This window comes from Carcharhinus amblyrhynchos, chromosome 11 (assembly GCF_965287045.1).
Source record: "Carcharhinus amblyrhynchos chromosome 11, sCarAmb.v2.hapA, whole genome shotgun sequence".
Classification (NCBI taxonomy): domain Eukaryota; kingdom Metazoa; phylum Chordata; class Chondrichthyes; order Carcharhiniformes; family Carcharhinidae; genus Carcharhinus; species Carcharhinus amblyrhynchos.
The window spans coordinates 83,889,928-83,910,296 of record NC_137334.1 but is presented as its reverse complement, the minus strand read 5'-3'; the positions used below and the strand labels follow the sequence as shown (position 1 = coordinate 83,910,296).

General features: G+C 42.2%; 1 protein-coding gene across 1 annotated transcript in view; it reads right to left on the bottom strand.

Moving 5' to 3' along the window:
- Positions 1 to 856: 856 nt before the first annotated feature.
- Positions 857 to 20,369, bottom strand: part of LOC145350299 (contactin-associated protein-like 5) — a 644,548-nt gene continuing 625,035 nt past the window's right edge. Inside the window, exons 23-24 of the mRNA XM_080199493.1 lie at positions 9,470 to 9,541; positions 857 to 2,979 (exon numbers count right to left, since the gene is read on the bottom strand). Of these exons, the coding sequence (XP_080055619.1) occupies positions 2,783 to 2,979; positions 9,470 to 9,541 (269 nt within the window). The 3' untranslated portion in view covers positions 857 to 2,782. The remainder of the gene's footprint in view (positions 2,980 to 9,469; positions 9,542 to 20,369) is intronic.

The following is a 20,369-nucleotide window of genomic DNA, read 5'->3' as shown; positions in this document are numbered from 1 at the left end:
GATTTCTTTTGTGAAATCTGAAGTTCTCCACAAACATGAAATGCTTCTGTGAAAAATATGCTTGCAAAATATCAACGATTTTTCATATGTTTTAAAGCTTGGCTTCTCCAGTTGCTCTAAACCACTGAGGACTTCAAATGTTTTTTCGCCCCATTACTCTCAGGAACATGGGCACCCTAATATCTTCTGCTGTTTTGTTTGCCTGTATAAAATAGTTTACATGCCCAGTATAGGAATTCCATTGCTCTACATTTTCATTAAAGGGTCACACATCGAAAACCCCTACCATTTTCTTACAGGATGTTCCCTGTCTGTGCACTTTGCCACGTGTTTGTAACAGCTACCATAATATTTTTTTAAAACAAGGCAACATCCTGCGCTTCAGCCTTTTGCTAAACACACCCAGCTCTCTAATTGCCCTGCAGAGGATCATTACTCATGTCCACCTTGCCTGTAATGTCTGGAGCATATACAAATAACTTCTCTTTGAAATCTTCACTTCCTGATTTTTGGCTAATTTCCTTCCATTCTGTTGACTAGCCAACACCATTCAAATTCCTCATTACCAGTTTTTACGTTGTAAGTTGGAGAATTGACACTAGGAAGCACAAAGGGTTAAAAATAACGGAGCTTTATTTAGCAGTTGGTGTTCACTACATGGTTGCTTATTCACTCAGGCAGGTTTCCACACGAGTGACATGTGAGGTCACTTCTGGTGAATACACAAATATATTAACACACACTGCTTAGTGCAGCTACCAAGAATCACCATTAATACATAACAATCTGTATTTCCATAACTCGGAGGATTCTCTCTCTCCCTATTTCAGAATTCTTAGTCTTCACCCTGACTGGTTCCAGCACTCCCTAGCCACCATAACCAACTGACCATTTTGGATTCTGCCATGTGTCAAAATTCAGTTTGCAACAAACTCAACTGTGCATGGGGGTTAGCGACCACGGTAGCATTTAAGACTATCACAGGCGTACAGTTTTCTGCAAAGGTTGGTTTAATTGCAAATAAACCATCTCAATAATTAATGGAACAGTTCTATTGACTCATTGCACGCTTGAATCCCCAGGCAAAACCCAGTAAAAAAAATTCAAACAAAATTCCTTTAGTGAAAAGGTTATGGATGTCATATTGTTAGTTTCCATGGTATTACTTTAATCGTAAATGTAAGAGATATCTTGTAGATGCAAAATACAAGGATAAGGACAACAATTGTCTGAAATTACACTTGACCACTTGGATTTCATTATTAGTATTAACATGGTTTTAAATGTTCTTTTTCTTACAAAAGAGTTGTAAAATCTTCACACAAAGAGGTACTTCAAGAATCAGAACACGTAACAAGACTTTACAAAGCACTTTTATAAATATATGTAAGGCTGCAGCAGTCATTTTAAATTCATCGTAGTACTTCAGTCACATTCTAGAAACAAATTCTTATTTCAATTCTTATAAATTGGTCTGTTGTTGGTCTTAAATGTCAGTGATAGTATTTACCAAACAAAGACAAACTGCATAATAAAGGGTGGATTATATATTATAATGTATGAGTTTAAATAGAAAACTATCTACTCAGAGTGGACTACTGCACTCGTTAACTCCTGACCATATTATTAACAATCACAATTTTATAACAATGTCACATTTATTTGCAAGATTTTAGTATTTAGGGATGTGAACACTTTCCATTTGAGATACCCAGCATTCGCATTAAGCACTCAGAGCTCAGATACAGGATCATTAGGTTTAAGACCCGGTTCCCTTCACCCTGGGACCTGCACTGTGTGAAACAGCCCCTTCCTGCAACAAGTGAGATTTGTTTTTAATTCCCGCACAAATCTATTCTGTGGCTTCTCTGATAAGGTTGCCAGCTTGGCACCAATTAGAATTGCAATGGGGCAGCTTTGTGATACGCAAACTGCTTTGAGACAGCCAAGAAGCTGTCTCAATTATTCCGACCGAGTGGCGCTCCACAAGCCAACTCTCTGATGGTGAATTGAGCTGTGAACAAAATGCACACAGAATAGGTCCACGTTTGTCTAATGTCGTTTGGGTCACATAACCAGTTGTCGTTGGTTATCTAAAACGTGGTTTGACTGCTCCAGAAGTCAGATTCAGTGGAAAATAGAACCTAACCACCTTCCTGTCTCTTGTGCTAATTGGAATCTAATTTTCCCTGGTGTATCTCTGCGCAGTTGCCAGCGTGTGCAGAAACAATATGGTTGCAATTTTAACTTGAACACAGGAAGGAAGGGTGGTGGGGCGGGGGGGGTGAAATACAATGGACCCTTCTGAGATGAAACAATTGGAGCAGATCACTGAATAAAATAAGATCAACATTGAAGTTCCAATGATCAGAATCTCAGAAGGCTGTGATTCAGTCCGAGTTTCTTTATTGTATCACTCAACTGTTTCAATGGAAATGTGCACCATTTTTCCGCAATCGGCTTTTAAAATAATGCTACTGTAATTAACAGGATATCTGCTTTGTACCACTAAAATGAAAAGATTTCACCTTTCAATAGCTGCTTCTAAACACTTGTTAAATTCTATAGAATTTGCATGTCTAACTCCCCGAGCTCACCCACAGCTAACAGAAAACAACAAATTCCGCACCATCTGATCATGTGAACCAGTTCTACGCCATGTACAGTACTGTGACCATTTAGTCTGCAGAGTCTGTGGCTAACTCATTGTACAGTCAGTGAGTCCCAGCTTGGGTGTTGTTAATCTTCTGCCGTGAGGTAATGAGGAGAACCTTTATCGCTGTCAGATGAAATACTCCTTCTTGCCTTCACGAACAGAATCCTGGTAATTGGCGTTGTTCTTCAGCGTGGCATCAACGTTCTCAGCGTAGTCCGCTCCCTTTCTTTCGTTGGTGCGGTAGGTGCCTTTGTGTCTGTACAACAAACGTCCCGTTACAGCCACCACACAGAGGATGACAAAGATCACAATCGCGATCACGCCTGCGGATGAGAAGAAAGAAGTTGAGCAGGTGAGATAGGGCAGGGATCATAGAATCCCTACAGGGCAGAAGAAGGCCGTTCAGCCCATCAAGACTGCACCAACAACAATCCCACTCAGGCCTTATCCCTGTAACTCCATGCGCCTAACCTGCTAACCCCCCTGACATTAAAGGACAATTTAGCTTGGTCAATCAACCTAAGCTGCACATCTTTGGACTGTGGGAGGAAGCTGGAGCACCCAGAAGAGACCCACGCAGGGCAAATATGCAGACTCCACATAGACAGTCACCCCAGGCCAGAATTGAACCTGGGTCCCTGGCGCTGTGAGGCAGCAGGGCTAACCACTGTGTGCCACCGTACTGCCCCCCCAGCAGTGTTGGTTCCAATGACAAAAGGGGAACAGGTAAAATGCTAGAATCCATTATTCAGGATGTTATAACAACATATTTAGCAAATTATAATGGCATCAGGCAGAGCCAACATTGTTTTGTGAAAGGGAAACCTTGCTTAACGAATTTGTGAGTTCTCTGAGATGTAACAAGCAAGTTGGTTACAGAGGAACCTGTGTAAAGTAAGAGATAAAATTTCTAAAGACGTGCAGGAGCAAAGGGACCTGTGTATACATGTGCACAGATCATTGAAGGCGGCAGGACAGGTGGCGAGAGCAGTTAACAAAGCATGTAATAGTCTGGGCTTTATTACTGAGGGCATTGCCCTCCCTGTGCTTGCGTGGGTTTTCTCCGGGTGCTCCGGTTTCCTCCCACACCCCAAGGATGTGCTGTTAGGCTGATTGGCAGTAATAAATTATCCCTAAATCAGTTTCCCTCAATCTGGATAGCCATAAAACATTAGACAAGGGTCATGGGTGGAGAGGGGGACTGGTGGTATTGAGATGGCGGTGCGGGCTCGTTGGGCCGAAGGGCCTGTTTCCCGGGCTGTTTTTGTTCTTTGTTCTTTATTGAGTACAAGAGCAAGGAAGCCATTCTAAAGTTATGCAAGACACTAAATAGATCTCAGCTGGAATTTTGTGCACAGTTCTGGACACCTCACTATCAGAAGAACGTGAATATATTAGAGAGAGCACAGAAGAGGTTCACAAAAATGATTCCAGGGATGAGGTGGAGAGACTCTTCCCGCTCAGAAAAGATAATAGGACTAGGGGACACAGCCTCAAGATAAAGGGGGGGGCGGTTTAGAACGGAGTTGAGGAGGAACTTCTTCACTCAAAGGGTGGTGAATCTCTGGAATTCTCTGCCTGTTGAAGTGGTGGAGGCTACCTCGCTAAATATTTTTAAGACGCGGGTTGATGGGCTTTTGATAAGAGAGGGGATTAAGGGTTATGGGGAGAGGGTGGGAATGTGGAACTGAGCCACGACAGATCAGCCATGATCTTATTGAATGGTGGGGCAGGCTCGAAGGGCTAGATGGCCTACTCCTGCTCCTATTTCTTATGTTCTTATGAGAAACTTCAGTTATACAGATAGGTTGGAGAGGTTGGGACTGTTCTCCTTAGAGAGAAGGCAGCTCAGAAGAGGTTTTGCTAGATATGTGCAAAATCATGAGGGGGCTGGACAGAGTAGATATGAGGCCTTGGATGGTATTTAGCAATGAAAGATCTTCCTTTTAAGATTAGGAATGAGGAGAATCTTTTTTAAAGTTTATTTATTAGTCACAAGTAAGGCTTACATTAACACTGCAATGAAGTTACTGTGCAATTCCCCTAGTCACCACATTCTGGCACCTGTTCGGGTCAATGCACCTAACCAACACTTCTTTCGGACTATGGGAGGAAACCAGAGCATCTGGAGGAAACCCACACAGACACAGGGAGAATGAGTAAACTCCACACAAACAGATGTCCAAGCTGGGAATCGAACCTGGGTCCCTGGTGCTGTGAGGCAGCAGTGCTAAATACTGTTCGACCATGCCACCCAATCACAGTGAATTGTTAATCTGCACATTTCTCATTTCCAGAAGGCTGTGTCATTGAATTTATTCAAGGACGAATTAGATTGATCTTTGATGGGTTTTGGGCAGACAGACAGGTTAGACCATAGTCAGATCAGGCATGATATTGAACAGAGGAGAAGTTTTAAATGGATGATCATTTCGACTCCTGCTCCTAAGTACTAGGCCAGAATTTAAAGAATGATGCAGACTTGACCCCCAACATCCAAAGAGTCAGCAGGGAGTGCATCATGGGACATTATACCATGTAAACCATGCTACAGCAATCATGTTCTTGTAATCAAGTAGATTGTACCATCTTTTAACATCAACTGACATGCCAACCGACTCAAGAACACCTTCTTCCTTGCTGCCATTAGACTTTTGAATGGACCTACCTCGCATTAAGTTGATCTTTCTCTACACCCTAGCTATGACTGTAACCCTACATTCTGCATTCTTTCCTTTCCTTCTCTATGAATGGTATGCTGTGTCTGTATAGCACGCAAGAAACAATGCTTTTCACTGTATGCTAATACATGTAACAATAATAAAATCAAATCAAATCAAATTATATCTCCCCACCATGTCTTGCTATGTGTCTCTTTTACTTTTTTCTCTCAACTCTCGGCCTCGCAAAGCTCCTTACGACATCATTCACCTGTAAGGGTGGTGTATATGTGCTTGTTATTGTTGGATGAGATGCAGAAGCCACCCAGTTACATACATCATTTCAGATTCTAGAGTGTCAATCAATAAAAAATGACCACCATCAGAAGCCGCTTACAGTGTAGATAGAGAGTTTTGATCCTTCAGGTCCAGGATGAAGGATCTCAGAAAGAGAGGAAAGGGATTAAGAGTAGGGAAATCTAAAAACACCACATCCACCGGTTCCCCTCTGTCTGCCACACTAGTCACATCCTCACAGAAATCCAATAAATTTGTTAAACATGACTTCCCCTTCACGAATCCGTGCTGTGTCTGCTTGATCAAACCATTCTCTTCTAGGTGTCTTGCTATTTCTTTGATGAGGGGAGGAGGGGGCCTGCAGATTGGGGTGCTCAGGGACGCGGGAGGAGATCGGGGCTAACCCGTGAATGGATGGGGGGGCCCATGATCGGGCCGTACTGTGAGGGTTCAGGCCTGACCAGCGATTGAGCTGGCCGGCAAATGGGAGGCTGACAGTTCGGGGCCACTGTGCATACGCAGAGGCCCGGAACTGTCTGCCTCCGGCATGAATAGATCCCACCCCTGAAATTTTAATTATCTTCACGATTGTGGCCTTTGCATTGCACAGAGTGTGAGAGATTCTAGTCTGAACTCCCATCAAAAAAAAACAATTGCAGTTTGCACCAATTTTTCCATGAATTCAACACTTTGAACTTTGTGGGAGAAACACAGTCTGAGTTTCACAGTCATCAGTAAATTCTGAATTCCAGATTTTTTTTATTAAATTCAAATTCCATCACCAACTATGCCAGGATCCGAATCCAGGTATCCAAAGCATTAGCTGATTAGTAGTCTAGCAATTTGTTCTTTATTCTTTGATAATGTCACTGTGCCATTGCCTGCTCCATTCAAATCCAGCCCTCACCTCTTAAAGGGCTGATATATTCTGGAAATGGTTAAAGATGACTTTCAGACCAGCAAAAAGTCTTTGATAAACAGGTCAAGCAAATGTCTGCAAAGAGCAGCTTCTTTGTCATTTTTATTGTGGAAAAGAGGCATTCGCCGGACAGGACACATAGAATTGAGTTGCAGTTTCCTTCCAATTTATAGTGTCATATTAATGCCAATACTCTCATGATCAGGAAGAAATATGGAAGTGAGGAATAACAATCAACTTGTTACAGACCCTCAATTTGTACTTGTCCTCATAAAAAGTATAAAAATATATGACTGAATGCCAAGTTGACCTGCGTTATATGTTTCTCATAACTCAAACCAATTGATAAGGAGTAATTTTCCTTTGACATTTTCAACAGCACATCTTAAAATACTTCAGTTCAATTTAGATGTATTTGTCTTTCAGTTACACAGAATCAACTTTTTGTAACGTCCCACTGTAATAATATTACTTGATGATAAGACATGATCATGCTGAAAGGCAGAGCAGACTCGAAGGGCTGAATAGCCTCCTCCTGCTCCAATTATAAACAGTTCAAATGCTGATTCAAAGCAAAGGTGGGAATACAACAACCGCAATTTTGATGTAATTCAAGAAAATAGCCATCTGTTCAGGGTAGCGAGCTTTGGGAATAAAATCCAGTCTTGTCCCAAGAACAAATTAAAAAAAAAATTAAATTCTTATTAATTCGCGCTGGTCATCTTTACACATTTATTTGGATGTGTTATGTACACTGGTTTAAGAAGTAGTTGACTTTTAAACAATATGTCATGGAGTGTAGGCGTGATTGGCTAGACCAGTATTTATTGCCCATTTTTAATTACCCTTCAGAGGTGATGGTGAGCTGTCTTCTTGGAATTGCTGCATTCCATCTGGTATAGGTCCATTCAGGGTGTTGTTGGTGGGGAGTTCCAAGATTTTGGTCCAATGATAGTGAAGGAATGACAATATCATAGAATCATAGAAACCCTACAGTGCAGAAGGAAGCCATTCGGTCCATCAAATCTGCACCAACCACAATCCCACCCAGGCCCTATTCCCATAACCCTTCACATTTACCCTGCTAATTCCCTTGGGTTAATTTAGCATGGCCAATCAATCTAACCCACACATCTTTGAATATATTTCCAAGTCAGGATAGTGAGTGACCTGGAGGGGAACATGATGGTGTTCCAATGTGTCTGCTGCCCTTGTCCTTCCAGATGGCATCAGTTGAGGATTTGGAAGGTGCTGCGCAAGAAGCCTTGATGAGTTCCAGGAGTGCATCTTGCAGATGGTACACACTGCTGACACTTTTGTTGGTGGAGAACGTTTGTGGATGGGGTGCCAGTCAAGTGAGCTACTTTGTCCTGAATGGTGTATTGGAGCTGCACTCATCTAGGCAAGTGGAAAATACCACTGCGCTCCTGACTTGTGCCTTGTAGATGGTGGACAGGCTTTGGGGAGTCAGGAGGTGAATTAATTGCTGGTGGATTCCGAGTCTCTGACTTGCTCTTGTAGCCACAATATGTATGTCCAGTTCAGTCTCTGATCCCCCAGTAATGTAAATAATGGGGAATTCAGCTATGGTCATGCCATTGAAAGTGAAAGGATGTTGGTAAGATTCACTCTTGTTGGAAATGATTATTGCCTGGCACTTGAGAATGCTATTGCCATTTGTCAGCCCAAAGCTGGATATTGTCCAGGTCTTTAGACATGGACTGCTTCAGTATCTGAAGAGTCACAGATGATGCTGAACATTGTGCAATCATCAGTAAAATTTCCCACTTCTAATCTTATGATGGAAGGAAGGTCATTGATGAAGCAGCTGAAGACAGTTGGGCTGAGGACACTAGCCTGAGATGATTGACCTCCAACAACCACAGCCTTGCACATCCTTTGTGTTAGGTATGACTCCAACCAGCAGAGAGTTTTCCCCTCATTCCCATTGACTGCAATTTGGCTAGGGTTTACTTGATGCCACGTTTAATCATATGTTGCTTTGATGTCAAGGGCAGTCACTTCCACCTCTTCTCTGGAGTTTAGCTCTTTGTCCATGTTTGAACCAAGGCTGTAATGAAGTCAGGAGCTGAGTCACCCTGGCAGAACCCAAACTGAGCATCAGTCTGTGGTAATTGCAAAACAAGAGTCACTTGATCGCACTGTGATGACCCCTTCCTTCACTTTACTGAGGATTGAGAGTAGACTGATGGGACTGTAATGTCCTGCTTTTTTGTCGGCAGGATACCCGGGCAGCTTCCACATTCTTGGGTAGATGCCAGTGCTGTAGTTGTATTGGAATAGCTTGGCTAGGAGTGCAACAAGTTCTGGGGCACAGCTCTTCAATAATGTTGCCGGAATGTTGTCATGGCCCATATCCTTTGCAGTATTGGCAATAGTATATAGTGTTGAGCTTCTTGAGTGTTGTTGCAGCTGCAGTCATTCAAGCAAGTAGAGAGTATTCCATCACTCTCCTGACTTGAACCTTGCAGATAATTAGATGAGCTTTTGATAACAGCGGAAGCTTGCAATTATTTTACACCTTGAACATAGTAAGACATGCTGAGGCATGTTTCAAGAGTGATTATCAAACAAAATTTGGCACAGAGCCACATAAACAGATATTAGGATGGGTACCCAAAAGTTTGGTCAAAAAGTTAAGCTTTACGGAATATCTTCAAGGAGAAGAGAAACATAGAGAGGGAATTCTGGAGCTTGAAGCCGAGGCAGCTGGAGACATGACTGCCAATGGTGGGGAAATGAAGTGAGGGATGTCCAAAAGGCTAGAATTGGAGGAGGGTAGGCATCTTGGAGGGTTGTACATCTGGAGGAGGGTACAGAAGTAGGGAGGGGCAAGGTCATAGAGGATTTGAAAACAAGGATGTGAATTTTACAAGATTTAAATGTTATAGTCTTGTGACCAGTTCATGCGCTTACCTCCAATGACGGCTGAGTCACTTCTGACTGAATTTTTTAATGGTTGTCCCACATCTATTGCCCCAGAATGATCTGTGGTTGGAAAAAAAAGCATTAGAATTATCAGAGGTTAATGCATTGTAACACTTATATTGGTATTTTGTTTGTCCCGTCTATAAATAATGTCTACTACAAATCATAGAATTGCAGAAGTGGCCATTTGGACCATTGAACTTGTAGCAACAATGATCCCATCCTAACCCTGTAATCCCATGTATCTACCCTGCTTGTTCCCTCTGAAACTAATGGGCAATTTAATATGGCTAATCCTGCTAAGCTTCACATCTTTGGACTGTGGGAGGAAACCGGAGCACCCAGAGGAAACCCATGCAGACATGGGGAAGAATGTGAAGACTTCACACAGGCAGTCACCCAAGTCTGGACCCCTGATGCTATGAGGCAGCAGTGTAACCACTGTGCCATCCCTTATGCTCTTACCTACTCAGTCCACAGCAGTTAATTTTCTTCAGGTAACTTCTGGAAGCTTCAAATTTCAGTTTAAATGCCATCACTATTCTTCTCTTTTCAGAAGAGAATGGATCAACTATGATTGGCAACCTCTGGGTTGAAAGTACGTGGCATAAATGCCACAATCCAACCATTCATCCAGTTGCAAAGTGCAGGGAAAGAGCTACAGGTAATGTTGGAATCTAAATGTATGGAGTCCAGCCTTTCCTGGTAATTTGAACAGGCATTTATTGAGGGCAAAATCTCCATTTGTTCCAAAATTGGGAATACACCTGGAGACTGATGTACCCAGTTACAGAAAGAGACGAACCAATGGACAGAAAATCCATTTTGAGTTGGGAGAGCGAAGTCTTCCACATATATTTGGATCCCTTCCATACCTGGCAGATGGGTCGCAAACTATATATCTCCTGCAGGTATCCCATCACATGGAGCTCTCCAGAGCAAGTCATGCCTGCTATATTTTGTGAGATAGCCAAACTAGTTGGCACCTCAGATATGGCAGCTGGTGGTACAGTTCTGGATTCCAATTACTATCAGGGAAACTTTCCCAAGTTTTCAAACTCTGGCGTTGCATTTACACAGCAATATTCACAAGCACACAATACTCAAAAGACTATTTTTTAAGTGCTGTGATCACCAATTGTAGCAACTGAGGTGGTTCACCAAACATTTAAGAGAGGTGATGAACATATTGAACGATCAGATACAATTTTTTTTTTATTCATTCATGGACCATCGACATTGCTGGCTGGCCAGCATTTATTGCCCACCCCTATTTGCCCAAGGACAGTTGAGAGCCAACAACATTGCTATGGCTCTGGAGTCACATGTAGGCCAGACCAGGTAAGGTCGGCAGATTTTCTTCTCTAAAGGACGTTATGAGCCAGATGGGTTTTTTCTGACAATAAACATTGGTTTCGTGGTCAGCAGCAGATTCTTAATTCCAGATATCTTTATTGAACTTATGATGGGATTTGAACCTGGGTCCCCAGAACATCAGCTGAGTTTCTGGATTAATAAGCCATCAATAATACCATTAGGCTATCACTGTCCCAAAAAGTCTAAATGTGACATAAAGGACTTTATCCATTCTAATCAGCAACTGCTTTTCAAAACACTTTTCCCCAGTTAAGGTAAAAGACTGATTAAAGGGGTTGTGTTTTGCTGACCAGTTGAGGGGGGGAACAAAAACTGATGGGTCCACATGCCGCCTCTGCGCATTCAATCAAGTGTTGGGTAGCTGAGATAGCAACAGTCCTGTGTAAAATTCAATCCCACTGTACCAATAGGTTGGTGGTCTTTCATGGATTTTCAATGACAATAAGAATCCATTGCAGAGAATAGACAGAAACCTTACAAGTGAAGTAGTAAATATGTCAATAAATTTAACATATATAGGATTAATAGAGATGTCACAACAGGCTTGTGAATGGTTAATTTCAAAATCATATGACAAGTTGCATTGATAGGATCCTCCCCTCAACCATAGGCTAATGATGCCATCTCTGAGCGCTAATAGAAAAAAAGGGAGAGGCAATGGCCTAGTGGTTATTATCACTGGACGATTAATCCAGAAACTCAGCTAATGGTCTGGGGACCCGGGTTCGAATCCCGACACAGCAGAGGGTAGAATTTGAATTCAACAAAAGAAATCTGGAATTAACTACTGATCAGTCTACTGATGATCGTGAAGCCATTGTTGATTGTTGTAAAAAACTCATCTGGTTCACTAATGCCCTTTAGGGAAGGGAATCCACTGTCCTTAACTGGTCTGGCCTACATGTGACTCCAGAGCTATAGCAATGTGGTTGACTCTCAATTGCCCTCCCAGGGCAATGAGAGATGGGCAGCCAGTGACGCCCATGTGTGTCCACACAAAATAATTATACGGGACTTAAACAATTGCCCACCTACTCAGAAATTTGAGATCAGTTGGTTCCTAACTCTTGATGGTCGAATGTTCTCATCTAGCACCAGTCTGTGATAGATGAGGTGATTCATTGAATGGTAGCAATTTGACCTCAAAACATCAGTTAAAAATGGGCCTAATCACAAGTCTCCTATGATTACTGGGATTGCTTGTAGGGAAGAAGGTTGAGAAGTGATCGTAATGAGCTGTTTAATAATAGAGGAACTTGATAAGATGATTGCAGAGAAACCATCATCTGGTGGGGAAATCCAGAACAGGATTGCAAATCTAAAACTAAACCATTAAAGAACAAAATCAGGAGGCAATCTTTCCACACAAGGGGAGTGGATGTTCGGGACCCTCTCCTCCAAATGGCTGTGGATAGTGAAATGAATATTCAAGATGGATGTCATTGTGGTTTTTGTTAAGAACAGATTATGAAACAAGATCATAGAACTATCGAATCCCTACAGTGCAGAAAGAATCCTTGAGTCTGCACTGACTGTAATTCCCTATCTCCGGAACTGCACATGTTTACTCTGCTGATCTCCATGGCACTAAGGGGTATTTTGGCATGGTCAATCCACCTAACCCACACATCTTTGAAATGTGGGCGGAAACCAGAGCACCCAGGGGAAACCCACATAGACACGGGGACAACATAGACAATCCACCTGAGGCCGGAATTGAACTCGGGTCCCTGGTGCTATGAGACGTTAGTACTAACCACTGAGCCACTGTGCTGCCCATGGATGAATAGAGCTAAGGCACAAATCTGCGCTGATCACATTAGTTGGAGGAATCGGTTCATGGGGTTGAAGAGGATGTGTTCTTACACGTAGAATCCGAACTTCACTAAATTGTGCAGATGTACATGTTCCAACAAGGATTAGCAGATATGGATTGGAATTAGGGGAATGCAAGCATCTTTCCTTAATGTGGAGCCTGGAAACAAATTGAATTTATCCGATTTTGTTCCACTGATACCGACTCACTTAGCAAAGCTGTGACATTTCTGATCTGTCAATAATAATGAAGAACCTCTCTGAATTACTCATGAAACCCTTCAATTTGCTAATTTTAGTTGCGTAGGGTTAAAAGCCAATTCCTGATAATTGAATTTTTTCTTGTTCACGCTAATTATTAGTGTTTTTTTCTGAGATGCTACACATGTTTCGACTTGACTATTTCAATGCATTCCTGGATGATCTCCCACGTATTACCCTCCAAAAGCATGAGGTCATCCAGAATTGTGCAAGCCATGTTTCCCTTTCCCCTGTACTTGTTGACCTATATTGACTCATGGTCAAACAATGCCTTGACAATAAAATCTGCATGCTTATTTTCAAATCCCTTCATGGATTTGTTCTTCCCTCTCTCTGTAATCTTTTACAGCCTCACAACCTTCCGAGATATCTGTGGTTATACAAGCAAAATTCTGCAGATGCTGGAATCTTAAACAAAAACAGAAAATGCTGAAAAATCTCACTAGTTCTGATAGCATCTGTGGAGATAGAATATAGATATATCTGGGCCTTCTGTCCTGGGCCCTGGGCAGCCCTGATCTTAAGAGCTCCCAACACTAGCTTAAAGTCCAACAGGTTTATTTGTAGCAAATGCCACAAGCTTTCATCAGGTGGATGAAGGGACGGCCTGTTCCGAAAGCTTGTGGCATTTGCTACAAATAAACCCGTTGGACTTTAAGCTGGTGTTGGGAGACTTCTTTCTGTTTTTACCCCAGTCCAATGCCAGCATCTCCACATCTTAATCGCTCCACCATTAGTGACAGTGCCTTGAGTTGCCCTGAACTTAACCTCTGGAATAGCCTCCATAAACCTCTCCCATTGTTCTACCTTGTCTTTCATCCTTGTAGACGTTCCTTTAAAACTAGCTCTTTGACCAAACTTATGGTCATCAGCCCTGATATCTCCTTATGCTACTTTGTGTCATCTCTTGTCTTATAATGTCTCTTTGAAGCCTCTTAGGATGTTTTATTGTATTGACACTGCATTAAGCATTCAGCAAAGTTGCTGTTCTTGTGTGAATAGCTATGCATTATTTTCATAGCTTGCGGGAAAGGATATGTTGAAATTCCTGCTGCAGGAATTCTAGTTTAAAGTTTATTTATCAGTGTCACAAGCAGGCTTACATTAACACTGCAACAAAGTTACTGTGAAAATGCACTAGTTATCACACTCCGGTGCCTGTTCGGGCACATAAGGGAGAATTTAACCTGGCAAATGCACCTAACCAGCATGTTTTTCAGGCTGTAGGAGGAAACCAGAGCACCCGGAGGAAACCCACGCAGACACACGGAAAAGGTGCAGATTTTGCAAAGACAGTGATCCAAGCTGGGAATCGAACCAGGTCCCTGGCACTGTAAGGCAGCAGTGCTAACTACTGTGCCGCCATGCTGCCTTCTACTCCACTCTGTGAGTGGAAACTGTATGGTTCTGGAACAAACAGAAACCTAAACTATAATCGTGATGCAAGGAGACTTTCCTAGCATGAAGTATGAGGGTAGAAAGCATTTTAGTGCTGCACTAATATTCCTTTTCACTCGATCATTGTAAACAGAAGAGGAATCTGTTAATTGTTAAGTATGAGGATTTGTCAACTGCCTGGAGATTTTAAGTGGTGGAGTTTAAGGCACTTTATTGGTTTCATGGACGAAAGTGACTCCAACAAAAGAGTCTCATCTGTGTTATATCATGTGTGAGGTTCAACCGTGAAATAACGTTTCATCTCAGTGGTTCTTTCTCTACATGAGGGGAGAAAAACAATGACCCAGTTCAGACAGGGAAGTATACATGTAATGTATCATATCGCTTCTCTGATGTTGTCAATCATCCTTGATGCCACACAACAAATTGGATTCTCACTTTTCCTGTTCCAGCTGTAATTAAGTTCATTTTTAGATTCTCCAGTTGCCATCCTTGTTGCAAGATCCCAGTAAGAGAGCAGACATAATTTTTGTGAATTGCCTGTGTTAAAGAATCTTGGAAATAATTAGAAAAGTATCAGTTTCCAATTTGCAAAGGTGACTCTCCAGTTTTATAGCGGGGTGGGGGGGGGGTTCAAGTTGAGTGGGAGGACTTCTATGCAGGGAACTCCTCCATTTACACACAGGCCATATTAAGCAACTTCTCAAATGACTAATTATTTTTCTGTGAAGGATTTAGTTTGTGGATGAGTTCAGTAGGTGCCTGTTTTGGCACAGATTTCTAGTTGGAGCTGCCATCTTGTCCTGCCTGTTTTGTCTGCTGTATTGTTGATGGACAGAACTCCTATCCTCAAATTTCTGGGGAGAGGACAACCAAAATTGTATTTACATAACCCACAGTTAGCCAGAAGTATTTATATCCTGTACTGTTTTTACTGTCCATATTTTTTGACTATTTGTTTGCTACATTTCATGTGTGGAAGATAAAGTATCTTCAATTACAAAGGGATATTTGCCACGGCACACTGGTTGGGAACCATTGTACTAGACCCCCCATAACTCTGCATCTCAAAGCCCTGCAACCTCTTATCATGGCACCCTGGTGTGTCGAGCAGATCTCCCAGGTGTGCCACGCAAAAAGATACAAAATGATTCAAATTCATGCAATTAAACTAAAACTGACCTTGGTCTTCATGGTTGGTATTGCCAGGACCTGATGAATCTTGGACCTCCCGTGTATGCATTAACTGGGACAGAGCCGCACGAGCGCGCTTTCGATTTTTTATGCTGGCCAGGCCCATGCACATGACCAACGGGACTTGGAGCTGAAGGCAAAGGTTCCCGTGTGACCGCAGAGAAAGCTAAAACTCAAAACAAGCTTAAAAGCCCTGGGAGAAGGGGGACAGGCAGGGAGATGGTTAAAAAAAAACAAGCAGGAGGAGAGGGAGAAGTTAAAAAAAAAGTTCCCAGTAAGGGGAGAGGACAGAGAAAATAAGAGGTATGCCTCAAAATTATTTTTATAGTGTAGAGGTGTGCCGTGGCATATAAAAGGTCGGGAGCCATTGTCTTAGTGCATGAATCATAGAAAGGCTAGTATTGCAGTGACACAGTGGCACAGTGGTTAGCACTGCTGCCTCACAGCGCCAGGGACCCGGGTTCGATTCTTGGCTCAGGTCACTGTCTGTGTGGCATTTACAAGTTCTCCCCACATCTGTGCGGGTTTCTTCCAGGCACTCGGGTTTCCTCCCACAATCCAAAGATGTGTGGATTGGCCGTACTAAATTGGCCTTAGTGTCGGGGGACGAGTAGGACAAATGCATTACTTTATGTGGGGATAGGGCCTGGGTGGGAATATGGTCAGTGCATATTCAATGGGCCAAACTGCCTCCTTCTACACTGTAGGATTCTATGATTCTATGCAGCAAACGACATAGAAACTTGGAAAATAGGAGCAGGAATAGGATTCAGCCCTTTGAGCCTGCTCTGCCATTCATTCTGATCATCCAACTCAATAGCTTTGTCCCATAGAAACATGATTTGGATTAATTTGGAAAGCTAATGCAACGTTATAATTTATTGTGAGGGGAAATAAATACAAAAGTAGGAAGGTTATGCTTTTGTTATACTGCACGTTGGTGAGGCCAAATATGGAGTATTCGGTACTGTGTTCATCTTTTTTAAGAAAGGATATGAATACATTGAAAGCAGTTCAGAGAAGGTTTTCCAGACTATTCCTGGAACGAGTGTGTCTTTTTATGCAAAAAAGCTACGCAGGCTGGGTGGCATGGTCACACAGTGGTTAGCACTGCTGCCTCACAGTGCCAGGGACCCGGATTTGATTCCCGGCTTGGGTTCCTGTCTGTGTGGAGTTTGCTTGTTCTCCCTGATGTCTGCGTGGATTTCCTCCAGGTCCTCTGATTTCCTCCCACAGTCTGAAAGACATGCTGGTTAGGTGCATTGACCCAAACAGGTGCCGGACCAAGGCGATTAAGGGAACTTCATTCACAGTAACTTCATTGCGGTGTTGATGTAAGCCTTACTTTTGACTAATAAATAAAACTTTAAAGCTTTACTTTGTTAGAGTGAGAGGCGGCTTGATTGCAACATATAAGATCCGGAGGTGTGTTGACAGGGTCCATGTGAAGAGGAGGTTTCATCTTGTGCGGCCTTTGATAAGGCACCTTGTCCAATAGCTTTTGAAATTCCAAGTGCACCACATCTACAGGTTCCCCTTTGTCTATCTTGTTTCTTACTTCCTCAAGAAACAGCAACAAGTTATTCAAACATGATTTCCCTTTTATCATGCTGATCCTGCCTGATGGTATCATGACTTTCTAAATACTGTAGGCAGCACCCTTCCAGCCAGAAATGTGTCCATGCTTCTTGCCTGTTGAGTAGGCTGCTTAGGCCCTGGAAGACAGGCTCTGCACAAACAAATTTGTAGGCCATTACATTGCTTCAAGAAACAGAAATGAACTGAGAAATATTTATAAGACATCATTACAGTCAATTTTATTGTGGAATCTTGACTTTATCCTTACAAAGACACAATAAAAGATGAGTTTCACAGGTTTTGTTAGAAAACCCTAACATAAAAATTGTGACCCTTTTTAATTGCTTTAAGAATGCACAATGATTCACAGCTCGAGGTTTAGAATCCTAATCTAGCACTTTGCTCTCCCTCGTGGCAGTCCTAAAGAGCCTTCCGCAGCAGAGAGATTTTCTCCAAAATGGTTTCAGTAATTGCTTTATTTTTAGGTTTGTTGTTGATCTTGAGCACGATGATCGTTTATCTTTGGATTGATTGGAAATTGCACTGTTTTGCTGGAACAGATTGCTTCTTCCATGAGTCAGTGAGGAGAAGTGCACAGATTCCCGCACTCCAAACACTCTGAACTTACGTGTTGATGTCTTTGACACAACATTAGGTTTTGACCTGTACTTTAAGCCAACATACAATCAAACAGCTGGAAATTGTACTTTCAACTAATTTGCCACTGGTCCGGCTGAATTTTGCTGCATTCATAAATATCGTGCACTCTATAGTAAATCCCAAATAAGTGCAGTTTTAGCTTATGAATTAAGTTGTCAGTGGTGTAGGAATGATTATCCTGTAAAAGCTGACATTGGCAAATGTATCGTCCCTTATCATACATATCACGGGAGTTGTTCACATTTGTATTTATGCAACCATGTACATATTTTCCTTGCTCGAAACAGTTTGTCATGATCTGAAATATTTATTTTTGCTGCTACTGTGAGGTTATCTAGTTTACAGTACATTAGGAACTGTAGTTATAGATAAACCACACAAAAGGCTTGTAGCACCAGGTGAATCATAAGTGAATTGTCTGCTTTGAGCCATCATATATTATTTATGTGATTCACATTGAGCCTGTAGTAAGTCTAGCAAATCAAGCCCATGCACTGTGAAGCTTTCAACTTACCGAAGTGGGTCAATAGCAAGGACAATCAGGAAAAGAATACAACAAGTATTTATATAGCCATAGAGGATTACAACATGGAAACAGGCCCTTCGGCCCAACATGCCGCCAGCACCTCTGTAGTTAAATGATCCAAAGCAAGACGGCTATAGAAAAAAAATTTGAAACTGAGCCACATTATGAGATATTAGAATAATAGCATCCCTACAGAGCCCAAAGAGGCCATTCGGCCCGTTCAAGTCTGCACCAATAACAATCCCACACAGGCCCTATCCCCATAACCCCACATATTTATACTGCAAACCCCCTAAGGGGCAATTTAGCATGGCCAATCCACTTAATCCGCAAATTTTTGGACTGTGGGAGGAAACCCACACGGGGAGAAGGTGAAAACTCCACACAGTCACCCAAGGTCAGAATTGAATCTGGGTTCCTGGCGCTGTGAGGCAGCAGTGCTAAACAGTGTGCCACAGTGCCAGTGACCAAAACCCTCATAAAAGAGGTAGATTTTTCAGACATTCTTGTCAGAACGATGGAGAGTTTTAAGGGGGGGATTCCAAATAAAAAGTATGATGAACAGTTTAAGGTTACTTTCTGCTGACAGAACATTAATGGCCTCAGTATAGTAAAATTGCCATGTACACCAATTTATTTAACTATTAGTGTCACAAGTAGGCTTACATTAATACTACAATGAATTTACTGTGAAAATCCCCTAGTCATCACACTCCAGCGCCTGTTCGGTACACTAAGGAAGAACTTAGCATGACCAATGCACTTTACCAGCACATTTTTGGACTGTGGGGGGAGTACTTGGGGGAAACCCCCACAGACACAAGAGAATGTGCAGACTCCACACAGACAGTGACTTAAGCCAAGGATTGAACCTGGATCCCTGGTGCTGTGAGGCAGCAGTGCTAACCATTGTGCCAGCGTGCCACCCCCACCACTGTGCCACCATGCCACACCTCAACATTGTGCCACCGTGTCACCCCCTTTTCTCTTTATGTATACACTCTGTGGTAAATAAAGTATTTGTAAAAATAAATAATTTATTCAGTGGTTGCAAATAATCTGGATCATAATTTCACATGGATAACATGATAATGATTAAATGTTAATATCAAATAATTATTTGAGTATTGGGATTGCTCTTTTTTCTAGAATCTACTTCTGTTAATAGGATGATTACATTTCCTGGGCTACATGGGTTCCCAACAAGAATGGTGCTCTCAGAACCATCACACCAGAGACCATTATCATTTTAGCTGTAAAAGTGAAAACCATTAATGATTAATTGTCTTGATCTTTATTTCTACTAAACCTGGAATCGTTTCTCAAGAGGGGGTGATGCAGTGATTTTGCTCTCTGAGCCAATTAGTTCTCCAGGCTTTAGCCTGAGGCTCTACTTAGGTCCACCAAAATAAATTGCAATGGCAACTTAATTAATGTATACTCAATTTCCACACAAAACTGTTCAATATTATGCATAGGTGTTGAACAGCCAGGATGGGCCAGTATATTTACAGCATTCTTGTAGCAACGAGGTTTAATCCAAATTTGTATTGAAATTCCTCCTATTCTTTTTCCTTCACATCTATTTGGCTCTGATCCTTTGGCCAGAATTTTACCAGCCCGCCCGCGATGGGAATCCGAGCAGGTGAGGGGTGCAGCATAGGAAAGTCCGTTGACCTCGGGTGAGATTTTACGGTTTTGGGATGAATGAGGCCGTTAAATCTCACAGTTTGAGTTTCAAAAAAGGGGCGCTTAGAATCACCAGCTTAGTTAACATCTATGTTGATTATGTTATGAGCAACAGACAGCATGGTCTTGTAAAAGTCGGGGGGCGGGAGGGGGGGTCATGACTCTCTAATTGGATTGAGTTTTTTGAGGAGGTGGCAAAAATAATTGATGAGGGAGGGACCATGGATATTGTCTACATGGGCTTTGGTAAAGTATTTGACAAGGTCTCTCATGGCCAGCTGGTGCAAAAGGTTAAATCATACAGGATCAAGCTAAATGGATTCATAATAGGCAGAGGGTAGTAGTGTAAGGGTGTTTTTCTGAATGAAGGTTTGTAACTAGTGGTATTCC